Source organism: Tyto alba, unplaced genomic scaffold (genome assembly GCF_018691265.1).
Source record: "Tyto alba isolate M040663 unplaced genomic scaffold, T.alba_DEE_v4.0 Super-Scaffold_48, whole genome shotgun sequence".
NCBI classification, from domain to species: domain Eukaryota; kingdom Metazoa; phylum Chordata; class Aves; order Strigiformes; family Tytonidae; genus Tyto; species Tyto alba.
The window spans coordinates 21,418,316-21,439,627 of NW_024881324.1; the positions used below are offsets into that span (position 1 = coordinate 21,418,316).

The 21,312-nt window shown below is 36.4% G+C and overlaps 1 protein-coding gene across 2 annotated transcripts in view; it reads left to right on the forward strand.

Annotated features, from left to right (window-relative positions):
• CDH12 (cadherin 12) overlaps positions 1-21,312 on the forward strand; it is a 382,326-nt gene that overhangs the window by 252,613 nt on the left and 108,401 nt on the right. The window contains exon 4 of one of the 2 annotated variants that reach the window (XM_032991982.2): positions 729-1,023. The exons of the other annotated variant lie outside the window; for it this stretch is intronic. Coding sequence (XP_032847873.1) covers positions 729-1,023 — 295 coding nt within the window. The remainder of the gene's footprint in view (positions 1-728; positions 1,024-21,312) is intronic. 2 annotated transcript variants of the gene reach the window in all.

The following is a 21,312-nucleotide window of genomic DNA, read 5'->3' on the forward strand; positions in this document are numbered from 1 at the left end:
GGAAAATTTGTATATTGATATTTAAGGCAGAAATGATTGCGTTAAGGCAGAAATTATTGAGTTCCCTATTCTTCCAGTGATCAAGACAACTCCTAGCTTCACACTGTCCACAGTATGACTATCTCAGAAAGGACAGAAAAAATAAAATACTTGTGTAAAAGGTAGTATTTTTAGTTCTAGTTAACATTTACTGTACTTAAGAGGTGTACATTGTCTTTCTTAAATCAGGTTTGACTTTAAGTTTAGGATTCCATCAAGTTCTTATGTGTTAAATGAAAATTAGATACTTTCCTTCTATTTTTCTGAAAGTCAAATGCCTGTGAAAGCTTTTGACACTCTTTCATGCCATCTCATGTTTGTTTGATGTGGTTATTGGTGGATTTTCATCCTTGATCTTAAATTTCAGTTTATAACAAATCTGTAGCCCTGCTTCATTGCAGTTTCAGTAGTGAACAGTATTCATGGGAGAAAGTAGGTAGAATTTTGAAATGCTCTCTCTGCTAAGTACTAGATGGGGGTAAAAATATTAGACAAGTTTCCCACATTTTTAACATGCACTCAGAGTCAGTTAGAGACTTATGAAATTGGTTCATCTAAGGACTTTTATTATGTAAGAGGAAAAAATAAAAATAATTGCCTTCCAGCCTAGAAAAAGCTATTAATGTTATTTTCCTCCTTTTTTTTTTGTTTTTTCTTTCTTTTTTTTTCTTTTTCTTTTTCTTTACAAGCTTCATTCTGACTTGGACAAGGGAGTGGGCACTGTTAAATATACCCTTTCAGGAGATGGTGCTGGCACGGTTTTTACTATTGATGAGACCACAGGAGACATTCATGCTATAAGGAGTCTAGATCGAGAAGAAAAACCTTTCTACACACTCCGGGCTCAGGCTGTGGATGTTGACACCAAGAAACCACTAGAGCCTGAATCAGAGTTCATCATCAAAGTGCAGGACATTAATGATAATGAGCCAAAGTTCCTGGATGGGCCTTATGTTGCCAGTGTCCCAGAAATGTCTCCAGTGGGTGAGTAAGGAGCTTTAAACACTTGATAACTAATTGCATATTACTTAATTGTCTCAATGTGCATTTCCTGCTGGGGAAAGAAAGAGAAGGCTGAAATGAAAATATAACTTCTGAAACTTATTATTAGAAACGTCTCACTCTGTGCTTAGAAATATACAGATTACAGTTTTGTTTTAGCTTTATTTGCTTATTTAGAAACTCATTCTTCTGCAAAATGAGTGTCTGTGACTTCAAGTCTCTGAGGACAGGAAGAGAAAAAGATATTCAAGGCAGGTATGCTAAGGTCCTGGGTTTCTGTGTACCCCCAAACCTGTTATTTCACATGATGAAGTGCATTCCCACCTCTTCCTTGTTTACATTGGCTGCTGTACAGAATTAGAAGGTGCAATAACATCTTGCCATTTACTGTTCTTGTCTTTATGGCTGTTAAACTCCTACAGAACTTGCATGATCACCTAATTATGAATTAGAGGACAATTCTTTATCCAATCTTGCTACATTGTGGGTGCTGAATGTAATGATTGCCCTCACCTGTCTCTCCACAATACAAGAACAGGAGTCAGAGAGGCTCAGCAAGATTGGCTCAAGGTCTCAAAAAACTAATGTTTAAGAAAATATTGACTGCATTGGGTTCTTGGAAACACAGGAATAGGTTTTTGTTTGAAGAATTTTCACGGTACAATAGACATTTGCCAGGAAAGACATTAAGAGTTTTAATCCTGCTTTGGAGCAGGAGAATAGACTAAATGGGCCCTTCAGGTCTCTGCCTGATGGCTGATTCTGCAATGGTCCTGAGCAGTGTATTTGCAACACAAGCACACTGCTTGTGTCCTGATGCCAGGTATCACTTCAGGCTTCCCCGAGGGCACCAGAAATTAATTCATTCTGGGTTGGGAGGCTTTTAACTTCCCAGTACTAGCTGCAGCTTATTGCGATTTTCTCTCCTTAGCTGTCTTTTCCCAGTACTTTACAAGCTGGTACTAGTCATTTAATATTCCCTGTAGCTGCTAACAGTTTAGGAAATTTTCTGACTGAAATGTACAGAGGAATGCTGTTGCCCTTTCAGATGTGCAGCTCAGATGGTGGTGTTTTGAAAGACAATATAGGATGCAACTTGCTATCTATGCAAGTTGCTATATGGAATTAATGAGGTAGTATTTTAAATTTTGTGATAGAGAGTGGTAGAATGTGATAAAATATGATATAAATAGACATGTAGAGAAGATCACGTTAATCTCATACAAGTGTAGAGACAAGTTCTCTACAGTCACCCATAGAGGTGCATCTGTAGATTCACCATGTAGGTTCACTGTTGTTGTTACCCCCTATAGAGATGCCTAGTAATATTAAAGATATATTTTTTATAGGTGGAAAACATTTGTCATATTTTCAAGTCTATTTCTGGGACAAGTTCAGAATAAAATTTTCTTACCAGTGAATGTATGCTTAGTTGTTAATTTGTTTTTAAGACTTGATCAGAGAGAAACTGTCAAAATAATAATGAATAATGCAATTTACACAGTGAAATGGAGTGCATGTATTCATTCTCTCACTCTGTCATTCTTCTTCCACCTTCTTATTTTCTTAAATATGCATGTGCAGCAGCAGACAAAATGTTAACAGTCTTTTTATTTCATGGGAAACTCTTCAAGTTGTGCCATGCATTGTGGCTTTCTTGTTGACTAGGAGTTACATGACTAAAAGAGATACAACTGAATATGCTGAATCCTGCATACAGTGTTTTAAAATAAATGCTTTTCAATTTATTCTACTTTGGAAAAATAGTAGATGCCATGGCAAAAATTCATCCTCTTGATCTTTACTTTATTCAGTCACATTCACTACCTCTAGAAGATTTATTCATAGCAGCTTTTATTTTCCCCTATAAGAAAAATAAAAGATGGATGAAAATTGATCAGAAAAGTCAAGGCGAGGAAATAATGTCCTAAATGAAGGCCTAAACTCCGATTAGTGGTTACTGAAGCAGATAACAATTTTTGCTTTTGGGTTGTCTTGCAGCAAAAATATCCAGAAATGCCTTCTGTTGCCTGTGATGTGCCAGGAGATTGTGCCTTCTCTGATGTAGGCCTCAACTCACTTGCTCTCTCTTATCTATGCTTTTGCTGCCTTATGCAAGCACATAATTCTCAGAGGTTCTAAAACTACCGCTCCCTATCATCAATACCATTTAGTTGCACCTATAGAGATGCCTAGACCTACAGCTGCCCGAGGCTGACATTGAAAATCTCTTTGATTTTTCAGCTAGTGCAGCATATGGTTGTCTTGGCTTAGGCAAAAAACCTGATAAACTTCCTCTCATCTATTTTTTTTACATTTTCATTTTCTGATTGCCAGTTTTAAATTCCAAAATGTCCTAAACTTCACTTACTATATTTTTGCAACAACATTTATGGTGAAATACACTCATGCACACTGTTTCCATTGTGGGAAATGCACTACAACATGACTTTTTTCCCCCTTACTATTAATTTCTATGAGCCTGACAAGCTTTTGTGACTAGTGACTTCCTGTCTTTTACTGTTGCATAACATTTGCATGCAAAAGTTTACTCAGGTTGTTTATCCTAAGGATATTGATAATAAGGAGCAAAATATTGATGCCAGAGTTGATATTGAAAGGGGAATAGAGGGGCAGAGAAGTAGCTAATAAAACCCTCAAGACTTAACACCCAATGTAAACACACAGTATTTATTCCATTTGGAGAGTAAAATAAAGTGAATGGTATAAAACATCCTTGAGGTACCACAGTCTGCAGACATACGAGAGGATTGCATGGGGCAGGGAAGTATTTGGAAGAAAAGTGTCCTTCGGACTCCTTACACACATTCTGGAAATTTTCAAGGCTGTGTTGTTCTCAGTTTTGTAACATCTCTGGCCTTCATACTAATTGTGGTTGCTGAAGCTTTGGTGGCTGAAAAAATGCCATAGTATTCATCCCAGGGTTCAGAGTTCCAGTCACAGACTTATAATAAAATTTCATGTCAACTTTATCCTGGATGTTTGTGATTTTTTGCTGGAAAAGATAGAAAAAGATGGAAATTTGTAGTTATCTGGTTTTCTGCACATACATATGATTTAGACATATCTGTCATATCCAAGTTGTTCATGATAGATTTTCTAAGAACTTTGTTGTGTTAATTTCCATGAATGTTTTAGGTGGAAATTTGTTTTTTCCCTTCAAATTCACTTTGAGGTAATATTAAAGTTTCTCCTACAGTTTCTGTACACTGGGGTTTGTTTGGCTTTCCCTTTAATCAATACCACTCCTAAAAAAATACTATGGTAATACTTATCTCTTAGGTTTTTCTAAAGAGATCATTTTAGGATTGCCATTTTTACTTATTGGTGCATTCCTTATTGAGAGCCAAATTCCTTCATATGTTTTTTACTAAGAAAAAAAAAAATGTTAGAGATGTTTACTGTGTTCTAAAACTCTAATTTAAGCCCACTACAAACTGGGACACCTATCTGTTTTATGCGAAAGGCTTGAATGGCCAGCTATCCTGTCCCTGTACATGCATTGTAACCTGATCATGAATGATGGAGAGGACAGTCAATCACAGATATAAACAAAAAAGATATTCTCTTGAGAAGCCCCTTGGTTACCAGCTGGTGTAACATACAGGCTACTATAGCCATCTATGACTTCCATTATTTCTGATACTACGTGTGCATAGTTTCTGTATTGTTGCGGAAGAATATTGGTAACTCCAAAGTTGACAGTGTATTTCTCACATAATAAATGGGGTGCAGGATACTTTATGGTGAAGAATTTATTTTGGAAAGGATAATGATAGGAAATTCTCTGCAGAGAAACTCAGCAGATGGAGACAAATTACAACTCAGAACTAATATTTTAAGAACAGAGATTGCTATGTTGTTATCCTATGCCTAATAAGAGACTTAAAAAAGCTTAAGGGCTGGACTCCTAATTTATTTTTTATGATATTGGATTGGTTTTATCAATATCTTTATTTGAAAATATTGTCTTGATTTAATAAGAGTTCTAAAATGTAGAACAAACCAGAAATATAAATTTATGTACGAGGACTGAAAAGGGGGCTGTAATTTCCCCATTTGTAAGTTACTATTAGCAAAATATGTTATCCTTAAGTATAGTTTAATCAACTGTGTTGATGCTTCTGTCACTTGTGCCAGCTTCTGTTTCAATGTAGCTCATGTAAGCATGCGAATAAATGGTGAGTTAAAACCAAGGTTATCTCCTTCTCAAAGCTATCAGTCCAAATGACTGAGAGTGGGAGCATACCAGCATTAAACACACACTCAATGAAAGATCTTATTATATATTTTTATATATTTATACATAAAAATGTGCACAGAAATGCATCTTCATTTCTCATGCATTTCTTTCACTGACCATGCTGATTTTAATAGATCATATGTATTACACACAACAAATTCATAACTTCTACTGTCACAGTCTCCTAATTGTTTTCTATGGTCTTTCCATTATTCCTCTATGCTTAGACAGAGACCAGCTAGGGCTGTACTAATGCCACCAATTTCATAACATATAGATTCCATATGTTCTTTCCTAGGCAATTTCATTTCATAACTTTCCACTAGATTAACTCTTCATTGCTTAGGGGAGTTCTACAAACTCCAGATCACTGTGGCAATTATTCTGACTTTTTGGTTATTAATAATTAATGGAATATGTTCACATTAAACAGCTGTATTACTGATTAGGCTTGAATATTCTATTTGAAACTACCTCACTTGTATCACTATGTTGTAACACTAAAATTGTCAATGATACTAGAAAGTTGATATCAGGTTATTTTTACTAGTTATCCTCTGTGGTGCAAGGCAGCTGCCTGAAGAATGTTATGGATTTGCTTTCCACGGTACTGACAACCTAAAAACAGTCTATAAGTCTTCTGGCAGTTTTCCTTCTGAAGTAAATACTTAATTGCCTTATATTTAAATATTGACAAAGGCTTATATATACACATTCACAAATGGAACATATGATTAATAGATCCATCTGTGTATTTTCATCTGAAAAGATTACAATGCATAGAAAACAAACCTGATGAACTGGTGGGTGGGAACCTGAACTCTGGCTGGGCATAGCTTAGTACTGCGTGCCTTGTTTTAGCTTGAAGCTTACACTGAGTAGAGGCTGGGGAAGGAAGGACTATAAGGCATTGGAGCAAATACTGAATGAACCTTCCCTTGATATAGATTCCTAGCTTCTGGCATTATATTTTTAAGGACTTCCAAAAGCATACCCAGGCTTTTGTGGAAGATACAGCTTCATGAATCTGTAGAGGCCAGAGATATTTTTGAATGCTAGTACACACACTTATGGAGAAATAACTGGGTATAATCTGTCAGCCCTTGTCTGCAACCCCTCCAGCTCCACCCTGGTGTCCATGCTTGTTTTCTGTTGTTATTGAGACCATAGAGACAGTGATAGGAACAGCTTATCATATTCAAGATACAAATATCTTGAATCTTGTTTATTCTCTTTTCCTCGTATAATAATTCCCATCAATCATTTTCCCTTTTTTGACCACTCTTGATCATTGAGATGAAAACGTTGGTGGATTTCTCACAGTGATCCCAAGATCAAGAGTTAATAGGTAACTGAGCTACAACTCACCTCTCTGAAAGTACTGATAAGGTATTATTTTCCCATGCCTCTTTGCATTTCTCAGTGTGAAATCTCCTATCCTTAGTTACTTGTTATGTTAAAATTCCCCTGTAACATTCTGTAGTCAAGCTTTCATTTTGTCAAGCTGTTACCTGCTTATATATTCTCTTTTACAGGCAACCTGTAAGTTCAGATCCAAGTGAGATGCCAGTGGCAACCCCTCTTTCATATAAAGCCTGGCAATTTATTCCTACCATTTGATTTTTATTTTAATTTGGATATTATTTTAGAAAAGCCAGTCCTCTCTTAATCTGTCTTTTTGGGGGTTTTTAAGAGTCTTTGCTTAGGAACCTTGCTGAAAGCTTTTTGGAAATTTAGATACTGTTTATCTATGAAAGCAGTCTACAGCTATAGACTCACTGATTCAACCAATAGTTTTAACAGGTTTTGAGAGGAGCAGCTTCCCTCACAAAACTGTACTGACTCCCCAGGGATACAGGGTTGTATCCACATGTCCTCTAATTTGGTACTTTATTACAGAGTGTATAAATTCATCCATCTCCTGGGTCAGACCTGGTGCCCTTGGTCATACAGACCACTTTTCAGAAAAATGCGTGTCCCACCCACTGTCTTTCAGTTCTCTGTCCTGGGTCTGTAAGATGGTAGTTTACCTATCACAGTTGATGTTTCAGCAGTTACTCACTTAGAACTGCATTGTTAATTACAGATCCTGTCTTTTTCATTCATTTTTTTAATTGTGAAAAGAAACAGCTACTGCATGGATCATCATACTAAGTTTTATAGCCACTGTAAGGAAAGGTGATCTTTAAGGAAGGAACAGAAGTAAAGGCAGGTTATGGCTGCTTATCCTTCTGGCAAAGTTTTTTCACATGTATAAGGGGTATTGCATAAAAATGCAATACAAAATAAAAATAAATAAATAAATAAATAAAAACCAACACTGAGGTGTTGAGATAAAATTACAAAAGCTTTTGAAACAAATATGTTTCTTGACATTATGATAGAGCACCAGGCAACCTAGGCAGTTTAAACTACTGTGAAAGCCTTACAGACAAAACCCTTTTACATCAAAAGGGATGAGAAAACAACGCAGACAATCAAGGATTGCTTGGTTAAAGGATTGTGGCTATTGTCATACTCACTGTGAGTTTCATTTCATACACCCTTGCTGTTGGAAATTGTCAGCAAAACATGGAAATTTGGCAAATGCTGTTAGCTTGGACAATCTATGTAATATGAAAGTTGTCACAGACAGGACCCTACAAACATGCACACAGCAAAATGTCTGAGAAGTTTTTGCTGTTATAAAGGTGAAACGATGAATAAATATTTCCTGCTAGCAGGTTTTACAGTCCCAAAATGTCAGTATTAGTGCCAAATTCATGCAAAGCATTTGAGTCTTACTTCATGTATATCCAGGCCTACTTTATTGTATTTAACTGGAAGTGTGCAAAGACAAAAACTCATGTCACAGCAGATAAAGCCATTATGTTCCTATCCACAGACTGACTTTACTCCAGCTCAGTAGTGTAAATCAAATAATGGTTTATATTTCTTCATACCCAAGTCCTTTGATGGAGACCCCTCTGTTAGGTTAATCAACCAATACTGTCATTATTAAAATTAAGGTGTTTGGGTTTGTTCTAAATGTATATGTTGGTCATTTTAATGGTGCTGAGCATTAGTTCTCTTAGTATATAAGGAGAAGATTTGTAGTTATTGGTACAGTATTGTTGTTTGCATAATCATCTTTAGGTTCAAGATATACTGCATTAAAGTTGTTGGGATTATATGGGGTTTTTTGTCAATGATACTGTTGCTGAGGGAAAGATATTGGCATGTTTTAGTGTAGTATTGAGAGATGTAGGAATTATTTTTATAAAGGCACATAACATCTCTAAACATAAAACATGTTGTATTGATAGTTGCTTTAGTATCCACTGATCAGCTGTAAATGTTAAAAATTAACAAGAAGTTGCTTTTTCCCTACCACAGAATGACTCTGAACATTAAATATCTTTTCAGCAAAAGCTGTTCTTTTGGCCACCAAGTGGTTTTAAACATTAAACATATTTTAAAAGTATTACTGTTCTCAGTCACTGAATAACTGTAAACATCAAATATGTTTTATAAAAGCTGCTTTTCAAGCTACTGCCTGCATGGCTATGAACATAATTTTTCTTTAAAGTTGCTTTCCAGTCACTGAGGTATTTTTTTTCTTATAAGCTCAGTTCTATTTATAATTTTTCATGGAAGAAACAAGTGCAAGGCTTCAGTGGCACAAGGCAGCGCTTCATTTATGACAAGTAATCATGTCCTAGCCATCTTCTCATAATGACACTGCAGGTAATGAGAACAAGTCAAAATTTAAATGGATTTTTATGGATACTCTGCATGGATAGTGTGCACACATCTAGTGTTCTTCTCCCCCGTTTTTGTGTATAACTCTTCAGTAAACAAATAATAAAAGCAGACATGAATGATATTCTGCACTATGATAACTGGTCTAAGAAATCAGTTATTGATGGATTGTGTGAATCAATGAAGTCATTTTCAGCCCTAGAGGAGGACAAAACAGAAGGCAAAATAGTTTTAAGACTGATAAGCAAATGGGAGTCACTAAACTAAATATGATTAAGGGTTTTAATTCTGTGTGCAGAAATAACTCCATGTGGCAAATCAGATGTAATCCTAGGAAGGCCTGGAGTGATAAGGAAAGTGTTCCTGAGAATCTGGCTTAACAAGAGCTAAGAGGAAAAAAAAAAATCACTGATCACAAATATTTTGTTAAGGACAAATTATTCTCTGTTCAGAGAATCCCATAAGGCTTAAAGTCTACAGCAAAGACACTACAGATAAAAATAATACCTTAGGAAGAGGAAATCTACATAAAACAGAGGTCTAAAAATATCTGCAGGATGAGGAACAGCACATACTAGAGTATCTTTCAATGGCATGTCAGCCAATTAGTAAGTATATCTGACTGCTGACCTTGGATTTAATGGTTGTACTCATTTGTAGTAAGAAACAGCATAGATAGGCAATCCAGCCCAATGTCTATCCCATACACTGTAGGTTTTTCCTAAGGAACCATTAAAGATCTTATGGGAACATGAGCCTGATGTCCCTCCAGTTTTTGATCAAGGGTCGCAATAGAGCTGGTTGAAACCTTTCCCCAAGAGACATTTTTGCTAAGTTTCTGTAGATCTGAAAGATGCAAACATTTAATTCTGTCAAAACTTTTTATGAAAACCAGACGGCTGCCTGGTGAGTCATCCCCCAGGTTAGCTGGTGACTGGCAAATTAAACAGGTGGTTTCCAAATTAGTAGAGAAGCATTCTTTTTATCAACCTGACAAGTCAAGCACTGGCTGGCTGCGAACTGGTAGGCCAAGCAATCTTCTGTGGATCTGGGAACCTGGCGGGTTTGTCTGTTCCCTGGTTTCTCTACCGTGCAGTTGATGACAAGGCAAGTTGTCATGCTTCCCAGACAAGCTAGCCAGCCTGCAAACTAAAAAGGTCATAACTAAGTAGGAAGAAGACCGATGGAAATGAAACAACCTGTCCTTTCTGGTAAAAGCTCAGCAGTGCCAATATTGTTTCCTGGAGTATGCAAATGTTTTTTTTATTCTGGAGTGTGCAAATATTTTTTTCTTCTGGAGTGATGCAGGATGAAGTGAAAGGCCAAAACTATCTGAAATATACCAGTAAAGCAAAATTCCACTGTTCAGACATCCTTACTTGCCAGTTATGTCTGGGGACCTTTTGTGCAGAAGCCAGCAGTAAAAGTGAAATCAATGAGGGTTAGAGAGGTGAAGGCTGGAAATAGAGGGGGTGCTGGTATCAGGCAGGTGTGAAAGAATGACAGCAGAGGAAGAGGAAAAGCTTTACAGACTGTTCATATTTCAGGAGCTGCTGGAGATAAATGTAACACCTTTAATACTGCCTTGGACTTAATTCACATTGGCACAGTTAAAGATATTACTATAATTTCTGTTAAGAAACGTCAGGACCATCCTTTTATTTTCATAAGAAGCTTAAAGGATATTAATGCATAAATGAAGCTCACGGTATGAATATTCCTATGGAGCAGTCTTGAGGGAGCAGGGAAACAGCAAGCAGCAGGCAAGGGGACCTCCAGCAAGGACTGCCTGATACACCAATATGCACCAGTCATTGTTGGAGAATGTTGTTGCAGATACTCTTAGAGGGGTAATTTCAACTAACCATTTGCGTCTTGATGCACAATTGTTCATAATTAATTTTCACTGAAAATAGCGTGTTGACTACTAGTCATCCAGCTGAGGTTGGCATGATGACTTGGGGATAGAGATTCTAAATGGTAAATGATAATATGAATCCCAACAGCCAATCCAATAATAAACAGGTCAGGAAAACTACAGCTGGAGGGTATCTACTCAATCATATCCTTCATCTTCCATCTATGTTTATTGCTGTTAGTACAGCAAGCATCAATTTTACCATTTGTTCTGATCTAAAGGAGTATCTTATCTGAAACATAAGATAATTATGTAGGTAGGAATCCCATATTGTAGGAACATCACCTTAGAAGCCTATTTATCCTCCTGTCTCTGAAAATGGCCAGAAGTAGAGGCTAGGAGAAAGTTAAACACACATTTAGACAGATTATCATGTCACAAATTATTTGGGAGTAGGTTTTATCCAAGCACAGTTTACTTATTTATTGTCCATCTCTTTTAAAAAGGATGGTGATTTGGGTTCACATGCACATCAAATACATCTCTAATCCCCATTTTGTTAGGTCTAGTGACTGTATATTCCCTAAATTGATCATGTCATTCTACAAAGCATTTCATTTTCCTATTTTTACCATTATTTGACTGTCATTATGGAAGATAAAATATTAATATGAACAAAATATTGAACATTGTTATAGTCCTAACTGCGTTATGCATCTTTATAATTCCATGTCTTTTTGCCTCATTTATAAATTAAACAGATGAAATCTTTAAAAGTCTATGTGGAAGACTTTTCATGTCTCAATCACTTTCACTCTATGGCTCTGTGCCCTCTTTATTTCTTCTGTCCTTTTAGTGATAGGGCAACAGTAATTAATATTTTCAACAGTCTTGAGAGAATTCAGATGAGAAGGGTGCCTGAAGGACTGGTTCAGGTGCTCAAGCCTTCAATTTATGCTCTTGCATGAGACGATACAGACACAGATACCCAAATTACCAGGCCCACTTGCTACTTCTCTGGTTCAGTAGCTCCAAATTCATCCACTTTTTCTTGCTGCTTTCATTCCCTATCACCTCATGCCTGAACACATACCAAATCCTGTCAGACAGTTTTCAGCAGATGTTTGATGGTCCTGGGATTCTTTCATGGCTCTTGTATGTGATTCTGAATGAATCCTCAGTTCACAGATTTTAAGTCCTAAACCAATAGTAATCACTGAGCACAATCCAGTGAGACATAGCACCTTGCTGTTCAAACAGTGGATGATCCTGTGTGCTTTCAAAAGATCATCCAGTTGCTAATTCAGCGGGGGGGGGGGGGGGGGGGGGGGGGAAGGAAGGAGAAATCTTCTCCTGGTTGAGTAGAAAAAAATACTCTTACTATGATATATAAATAACTGTGCTTGATAGTTTTATTTGCAATACTGGTGGTGGAATAAGGAGGGGAACTGTTAATACTTGTAGAGGGAGAGGCAGTGGCTGAACATACATAAATTGCTGCTTTTATTTGCCACTGTCCAGATTCAAACACTGGTGTATTACGAATTGCTCCAGTATAAAATGTTCGATAATCAGTTCCTACATCAGCTTTTCTTTGTAACAAATAAAACCAAATTCTAGCCTTTCCTTCTGAAGAAAATCTTTCATAAATGACCTGAAAGGTGCCAAGATGTCAGACTGCCTGCCTGAATCAAAAGATGGCAGCAAGGCATCAGCTCCTTAAATTCCCAAATCCATATGAAGCTGGTAATTGAACTGGCAAGTTGTAAAGAAGGAATCATTTCTTTGGGCCACTGCACAGCAATAAGAGATCTCTGAACTGCTGATTTAAAGGAAACATACAGGATAAGAACTGCACCAACACATCCTACTGATTTACTGTAGAGCTGAATTTGTGGCAGTTCAGTAATACCTATACTGCAGTCTGGATGCTTTATATTTTAGCCACCTTTATCAATTTACTTCGGGTAGCACAAGGGGACAGTAACAGTGATGACAGGATAGGTTTTATGGCAACGTAGTACAAGGGACTTTGGGATACTAACTCACAAGCTACCTTGCAGGAATGTCCTAATGGTTCATTTCCAGTGCTACTGATACCCAGACTGCCTACATTAAAGCCCCCATGAGCCTCCCTGCCTACACTGCAAATGTGTCTTATGATCTGAGTATTGACTTGTGGACACAGTGTGTGTCATGTCAGTACTGCTTTTATTGACAGTAGAGGTTCTAGACCTGTTAGTAAGACCTCGTTACTGAATGTCTTTCATCGGCACATTCTCAGGCCAGATTTGTAAAGGTAACTTGGCACTGAAAGAGTTTTATAAGCATCTTGTGGTTTTTTTTTTTTTCCTTGATGTCACTAAGTGCAGGGCATGTAAATGGTTTTGAAAACCCTACTCAGTCTTTAAACTCACAAATAGCTTTTAATAGATTTAGCTGTACCACCAAGTACCTCAAGCAATGCTGAACATCTCTAATGTATAGGCATCTAAATTTTGCTGCCATACATTATAAATGTGAATCAAAATGTTCTGGAAATTTGGTCAGGTAGTTGGAGCAATGTCTCCAAAGCCCAACCAGATCAGACACAGATCAACTTCAGCACCACTACAGTAGGTGATATGGGGTATGCTATGCAGGGTTAGATGTACACATGGATTTATTTGTCTGATTCCAAATGAAGTATCTTAGTACATGACTGAATCTGGGAAAAAAGTTAATTTCTATAAAATTGTTCCATGGGTGCCTAAAATGCCACCTAAGCCTGTCCTCACTCTGCTTGAACACAGAACCATTTGAACTTTACACTTCTGTGCAGCTAGATATCAATTAATGCCTAAGCACTGTAAGAAATCATAAAGTAGATATATTTAATTCTTTCTCAGAAACCAGTTAGTGACATTTTCAGAGTTCAGAGTTATATCCCACACAAAATGTGGCTGGAGGAGAGGTTAGATGTTTTTGATTTTGCAATGAAGTAGATAGAAAACTCACACACAATGCTGCAGATGCAGCTTTAATCCTATGCTTTTTTAATACCTTCTCTTCATGTTCTAACCACCAGCAGCCAGAGTGCCTTTCTTAGTTTTATCCCTTCTCCCTTTTTTTGGCATGATGAATATTTAATAATCCTATATAAAACAGATCAGCTTCCTCCTTTTTCAAGACAGTGATGGTCTGAGCATTCACTTAAGAGGTAGGAAATAAGCATTCAACCACTATATAACAGAAGAGTGACTTAAAATGATCTGTATCTCACGCATCCACTGGACATTCAGGAATCAATATCATCTGCTCCTGTATCTTGTCAGAATAAGGTTGGTTTAAGCTGTTAATACAGAAAAAGGTTCAAAATTGGTTTTCCTCAGTAAATAACTGGTATCTAGGATACAACTTCTCTCACTGGTGTTTCTTATAGGCTACAGCACCTTCTCACTAATAAGCTCACTTGTATGGATCTTATTGTTAGGCATCTGTATAACACCAGGTAGAAAAGAACTGCATCTAGGCTTATTGCGCTTCGCAGTGGCTCTTTTCATGATTCAGGCCCTCAGTATCTCTACACTGTAGTTGTTATGGAAAAAAGCACCCTGTAACGTTACTACTCTGTTTTATAGGTGTACTCCTTAAGATGGTGAAAAGTGAGAAAGGATATTCATTGCAGAGCGTGTTTCTGTAAGAATGACATACTTGTTTCCTGTAGCTTTGTCCTGAGCAACCAGTCAGGAATAATCAAGTTATAGAAAGTCAGCAACTTAACATGTTTCGATATTTTGTTTTATTTTAGTTTTGAAACAGGGTTAAAGATGGAATAGTTTGAGCACCCATAGGAAGAATTCTAGTGGTGTGATTCAACTTCTAGATGCAAAAAGACTCCAGTTCATTTCAGTGATTAAAGCGAAAGTCCAGCTGTCTGATAATGAATTTATAGTACACTTTTTTTTTTTTTCAATTTATTTTATTTTATTTGGGACTAAGAGAATGTTGTTTTGCATATCTTACCACTCTTGATCTTCAGGCAAAATCAATACCTTGAATTGTATGCTATTCAGAAATTTCAGGGGGAAGACATGAGTCCATGAATACTGAATACATTAAGATTTTAGACAGTTGGTATGTAGGCCTGCATTTGGATTTTAACAGACATAGATTCATCTGTAAAACAATAGCACAACAAATATTAAGCAAATATTTTCTTAAGAATTTTAAAACTTTTTTATCAGCTAAGCAATAAGTTGCAATATATTTAGGCCATATTTAGGTACATTTAATTTTAGCTTTGATATCTCACATGTTCAGAATTTTATGTATATCAAGGCTTGCTTATCTCTGGTTTTAGAATTTATGAATAAACATAAAGAAGCTGAGGGCAGGGACTGGCATAGAAACGCAAATTTCTAGAACAGAATACTCACTACAGTTGAAGTAAGGGTGAAACTGTACTTCAGCCTAGACAACAGTCAAATATGATCTGTCTTTACCATTAGAATTTTATCTTTCCATAGTCTGGTATTTTCTGGTTTTGGTTTGGTTTGGTTTTCTATTTTGCTTTTTTTCTTGGCTGCTGATGCCATCTTAAGCATTGTTTTTTATCTGGTCTCCAGAGACAAGTGATTTTGATCATCAAAATAGAGAGAGAAATGCAAATCATGTGAAAAAAAAAAAAATCCCAGAGCAGGGTCAGAATACCTCTTTACAAGTAAATGATTCAAACTCCTACCTGGTAAGAATTGTGGAGTTTCTATCTTGATCATTTCAACAGCATGAAGGACAGAGTTAGTCATTTTATATCATCCTTAACTTGAATTTTCTGTATCATAGCTATGCCATACAAATACTGAAATATCTGTATTTCTGCATGTATATATTATATGGTCACGATTCATTTGCATATTGTATTGGTCTTTTTTTGTTTTCTGTCTTGTTCAGATATTTTAATTAAGGAAATACTAATTTTCAAATATGTTTCTTTAAAAAAAAAAAAAAAAAAAAAAACAACAAAACCAAAACAGATTTCAAATGAAATAATTGGAAACTGTGTATATATAGCCATGTACACCTTGACCAACGTCAGAAAAAAGCTGTGTTTTAGTCACTGGTGTTAACATACTAAGTTACTAAATTATTCTCAAAGAGTTGTTTGAAATGTTCTAATAAAGACTTATCTGTCCATAGTGCAGTGACAGCAGGGGAAGGCAAATAAATGTTTTCTGCTTACATCTTACAGCTGGGAAAATGAGCAGGTGAGGAAAGTTACTGTGTTACAGCTTAGATTTTTCCTCAGAGCTTTCTGACTACCAGTTATGCCCTTAAATTTTTGCTTATGGTTAAGGAACAGAAGAACATGATGAAAGAATGACCATGCATAAAGGTAATTAAACTACCTACTATACTGCCATATATCCTTCAGTCACTCTGTTAATAAATCCCAATTACCTTCTTTTATGTATAATTATTTGGTCTTATCAGCTTCAGTACTTTTAAACGAGATCTTTAAATTAACCATATGCCTAAGTGATTTGCTGAGTAGTTATGTTCTTCAGGGTTTTGCTTGAAGCCAGGCTTTCATTCATATTTTAGATGGATTCAAGTCTGTGGTTACTCAAAATATTTGGGCCATGGAGCAATGTAATAAGATTCATGAGTGTAGATCCTGACCTGGCCTGTTATTCATCATTTTACCGAGGGATAACTCTATATGAAGAGGGGGTAACTTCTACTGCCACTGTTTGATCAGTGTAAGCTTTTGACAACACTTGAGAGTCAGGGAAGGGAGGAGGGAGAGGCACCCTGTGTGGTAGGGAGAGCTCAGGACAGGGAGGAATAAATCAGAAAAAGACACCCTGAAGCCCTTTTGCAGGTGAGGTTTGGTGCAGAGCTCTTGCTGAAACTGCTCAGAAGTCCTCTGAGAAAGTGTCTGGGAAGATAAGGTGTTTTGCATATTCATAATTTTTGTACTGGAATTGCTGGTGTAACATATTCATGAGGACCATGTAAATGTGAAGTGAGAATATTAAGTAGGCTTTCTGAGAGGTGTTTTTCAACATTACCTTTTAAATACTCAGATAATAAGGCAAAAATTCACACATTTGGGTGTTTTCTTTGGCATAACCTAGAGCTGATGTGTCCCTGTGTTTCCGATATTGTGCACGCATCTGTCTCAGCACATTTCAGCTCTCTCATGTGATAACAGGCAGCTGTACATACAGGAGTATGGCAGCCCTCCTTGGTGACTGGCGTATATTTCACAGGTCACGTACACTTGTTTTTTCCCTTCACACATTGTGCTAGCAAATACTAATCTCTGTCATGAAGTTTATCTGATAGAGAATAACAAATACTGTTTTCACTGTTAGAAATACCTTCATTTTTACCATCAGGAAGATAAACCACAGGCATGCCTTTAAAATCTGATCTGTACTATATGCTCATCTATACTGTACTCTGTCTCATCCACACTAGACAAATAAAATGTCATATTAAATTATTTCTATTGGTACCAATATTTAATCTTAATTGTTTGATACTTGGATATGTGTCTGCTTTGTAACATCTGGGGGAAAAAATTCAGGTCCTGGCTGTTTGATTTTTTTTTTTTTTTTTTTTTAATTTTTACACAGCTACCTGAGCTACACATAGTCTGACACTGTATTCCAATTTGCAGAACACCAAATATTGTCTGCTGAAAGTCTACTGTGATGAACTAATATTTTCCATGGCAATTTTCAAATTTTTGATTCAAAACAGAATCTGACAGGATTTCAATTTTAAGGTAAAACAATGTCAGATTTACAAAACTGCAACTGTGTTGCCACATGCAGAAATAGATAAACTCGAGCTCCTGAATAAATTTAGGAATCTGAGCAACTCAGAATCTCATTCTTCTCTTTGGCTGTTTCTCCCCCCCAATCTCCCATCTGCATTTAGAGACATTCTTCTGACAATGAAGTAGTACTGCAATATGAGAAATGGACTCCAGCCAGAACTCCCAAGCCTGTATTAATTTTGTTTATTTATTTTGTTTGCTGTTCCATATTTTGTTTCTCCAATTCCACAAGACATATGATATTAAATGTGTACGTTAATAAATATACTTTTTTTTTGTTTATTTACCTATGGGAAACAAAAAAATCCCACTTTCTGGAAGAGCTTTAGAAGGAACAGGATTCTTTCAATCCAGAGAATTTTGTGAGACTAGCTGTTGTAAAACCAAGAGGAGTACTGCATGTAGCAGTATATTCTGAAAGTACAATTGGAAAAGTTACCAAGAGCATATCTTCCACTAGGCTGATAAATTCACACAGACTTCTATTTTTACAGATGTTCACATCAGTTCTTAACATTTTTCCACTGTCTTTGTAAATTAGTTCTACATTTCAGCAAATTCCCAAGTATTCCTACAGATTTTGTGCCCCAATCCTTCAATGTATCTTTTAATCTTAGTGTTAATTTCAAACATTTTGAAACACTGCTTTAGATTTAAAGCATATAGCTTTTAATTTTAAACTACTGCTTGTCTAAAACATTCATACTATATGTAGAATAGCAGATAACCCACACTGATTACATGCTTATTAAACTAAAAATACTGAGGAAAATTCTTCTAGTAGTATTTAGAGGGAAATAATACAAACATGTCAGACATTCTCTGTTAGAAGACTTTGTCTTAAGTCATGTTTTATCACCTTTACTTCAATATAATACAATTTGAAATTACGTATTATGGTGACATACAGCATTCAGTGTTGTTTGGATTTTTTTGGCCACAAGCCATATGAAAGGCTGATGACCTTTAAAGATGCTTTTTTTCATACACTTATTTTTTTAAGACAACATGCACTGTGCCTTTATTTTACATTTGTACAATAAGAAATGACATGTCACACCTTGGTAATGTACAATATATTCACTTTTGCTACTGGTCTCTTTCCTAAAGCAGATATTTAACTTGTGAGCAGAAATTTTATTCTTCCTTCTTGTCCATTTTTCATCTAGTGACCACACTCTAATATTGTATTTTCTTGTTTCACAAATCTGTGTTTATGTTTTGAAATACATATGCTGTTGACGTGGAGAGTCATCAGGACCTAATCTTACTGGGGAGTCAGAGGTGTATGCAAAAACTATTTACTTTTCTTTTAATATTTCTTTTCGTGACATGCAAATAAAAAGTGTTGACATACAAGTAGGTCTGTACAAGAAACAGTTTTTTCTTAGTTCACCAACCTGGAAGAGTAGGATAACCTAAAAAACTTGCTCATTTTTGAATAAAAGCATGAAAGTTTCAAACCATAAAGCTTTCACCTTCCTAAGTATTATTCAGAGAAGTGTGTGGTGAAACTGTTTTAGAAGCAGATTGAGAAATATCTTTGATTAAGCTGAACCTCAGTTTTTCAGCATTTTTTCTACCCTCCAAAATTCAAACAGCGTTTAAAATCATGTTCCCAAGGTCAAAAACCATTGAAAAGCCTTGTAAAGACTTTTTAACATTTGAAATGTTTATAATGAAAATCCTAGCTGAAGATCAATTCTCTTTTGCAACATGGCTATTGCAAACTTATGTGTAGACTCGGTTTTGTACTAAGAACTAAATCTGAGATCAGCTTGGAGACTGCATGGTATGTGTTGGCGTATCAAGATGTTCTTAACAGTAGCGTTCCCAGCAGAAATGTAAACAGCCTTTTATCCCAGATGTCAATGTGCAAGAGGTATGTAATTGCAGATCTGCAAGCATAGTTAACATTTTCATAATTATTAATTATTTCTAGGATTGGGGGGATGAGGGGGGGGGGGGGAAATGGGGCAGGTTGCAAGACATGCCCCAGTATTTTTAGCCTCTCTCATGTGACAAATATCAGCAGAGAAAGTAGGGTTTCTTTACTGTAGAAGAAGCTTAGAATTGCACCCTTTCTTCCATGCACCTTGAGTATTTTAAAAGTATAACTAAGCAGTTTGCAAACCACTCACTATTTCATCTATATGCCTCCAGTCCCAACCAGCTTAATGCGTTCCTGTGCTTGTCATTAGACGGCTGAGCTCTGATCGCCCTGGTGACTTTGGATGGATGCACTGTATAGTCAAAGCTGAGGCTACTGATCTCCAGCAATTTTCAAATTTATTCACTACAGTGGCTTTCACTAATTCACAGTTTTATTAAGCTACCATTAAGAACCTGACAAATCACCTTTCTATGCTTGAAAACCCCACTGAGCCTGTAAAAGGCAGGTGATAATACTGAGAAGATGCATTGAATTCTAATTGAAATTAGCCTAACCTGAGGGAGGAATATATTTTTCTTCCTAAGAATATCATTAATAGTGCCATTGCTGTTGGTAAAAACATCATTAATATTTACAATTCTATAGTGGATTATATTACAGTGTACTTAGATCACCTCATGTGGGAAAATTATGATGCTCAAATGCAAAAGATTCAAGTAAAATGAAATGAGTGATTCTCTGGCTAAGGAAACTGCAACTGGCCAAAGCTCCTCCAGATGTTCACGGAGGACCTTATTCAGCTGTCCTTATCTGGTGTCAGCTCAAAAGGTATCTGGAAGTGTCTATTCATAGCATTGCCCATTTATTCTTTCTACTACTGTTATTGTTTTATTTTATTGCCATTATTAAACTATTTTTATCTCAACCTGCAAGTTTCCCTTTCCCCCTCCAATTGCCGCCCGCATTCCCAGGCAGGGAAGGGTGGGTGAGTGGCTGCATGGTGTTTGGCTGATGATCAGGTTCAAACCATGACATTTTTAAAAGCATGGCCATATTTTAAGAAGATAGCAAGGCTGATGGTAGCTCTTCTGAGGGCAGCGGGGAAGGTGACCAGACATCTCTGCCCCTGGCAGTGTGCCATAAGCCATGAGTCAACCCATGCCATATATGTGGCTGGCCCAAATGGGGCTCCACCAGACTCCAGTTCTTTCTTCCCTGTTGCAAGCCCTACAAAGTGAAGGAGTTTTATGATCAGTATCAGTATCAAAAGGTAAAAAAAGGAATCAAGCTCTCTGACATACAGCAGTTTTACATGAGTGCATCTCCAGTAAAACTGAAGTTGCTTCTGGTTTTCACCAGTATGAGTTATCTAAAGATGCTGAGTATTGTGTTTCAGTCTGTGGAAAGCACTAAGTGCTATGCTAGACAAGCATGATTCTTTTGCAGGAAAGAAAGGCTGAGAAAAAAAATAACTTTTTTTTCCCCTGGTGCTTTACTTTAATTTGTTTAACCTCTGAAAATCATCTTTAAGAGGATTTTTTGGCCAGAGTGTGGGAAACTAAACAGATAAGTGTGTGGGAAACTAAACAGATAAGTTCTGTGTTAAATTTCATCTGAATATGATTTGAAATAGAGGCAATATTAAAACTTGAAAAAAAATAGTTTAAAAATGTAAGAAAAAAAAA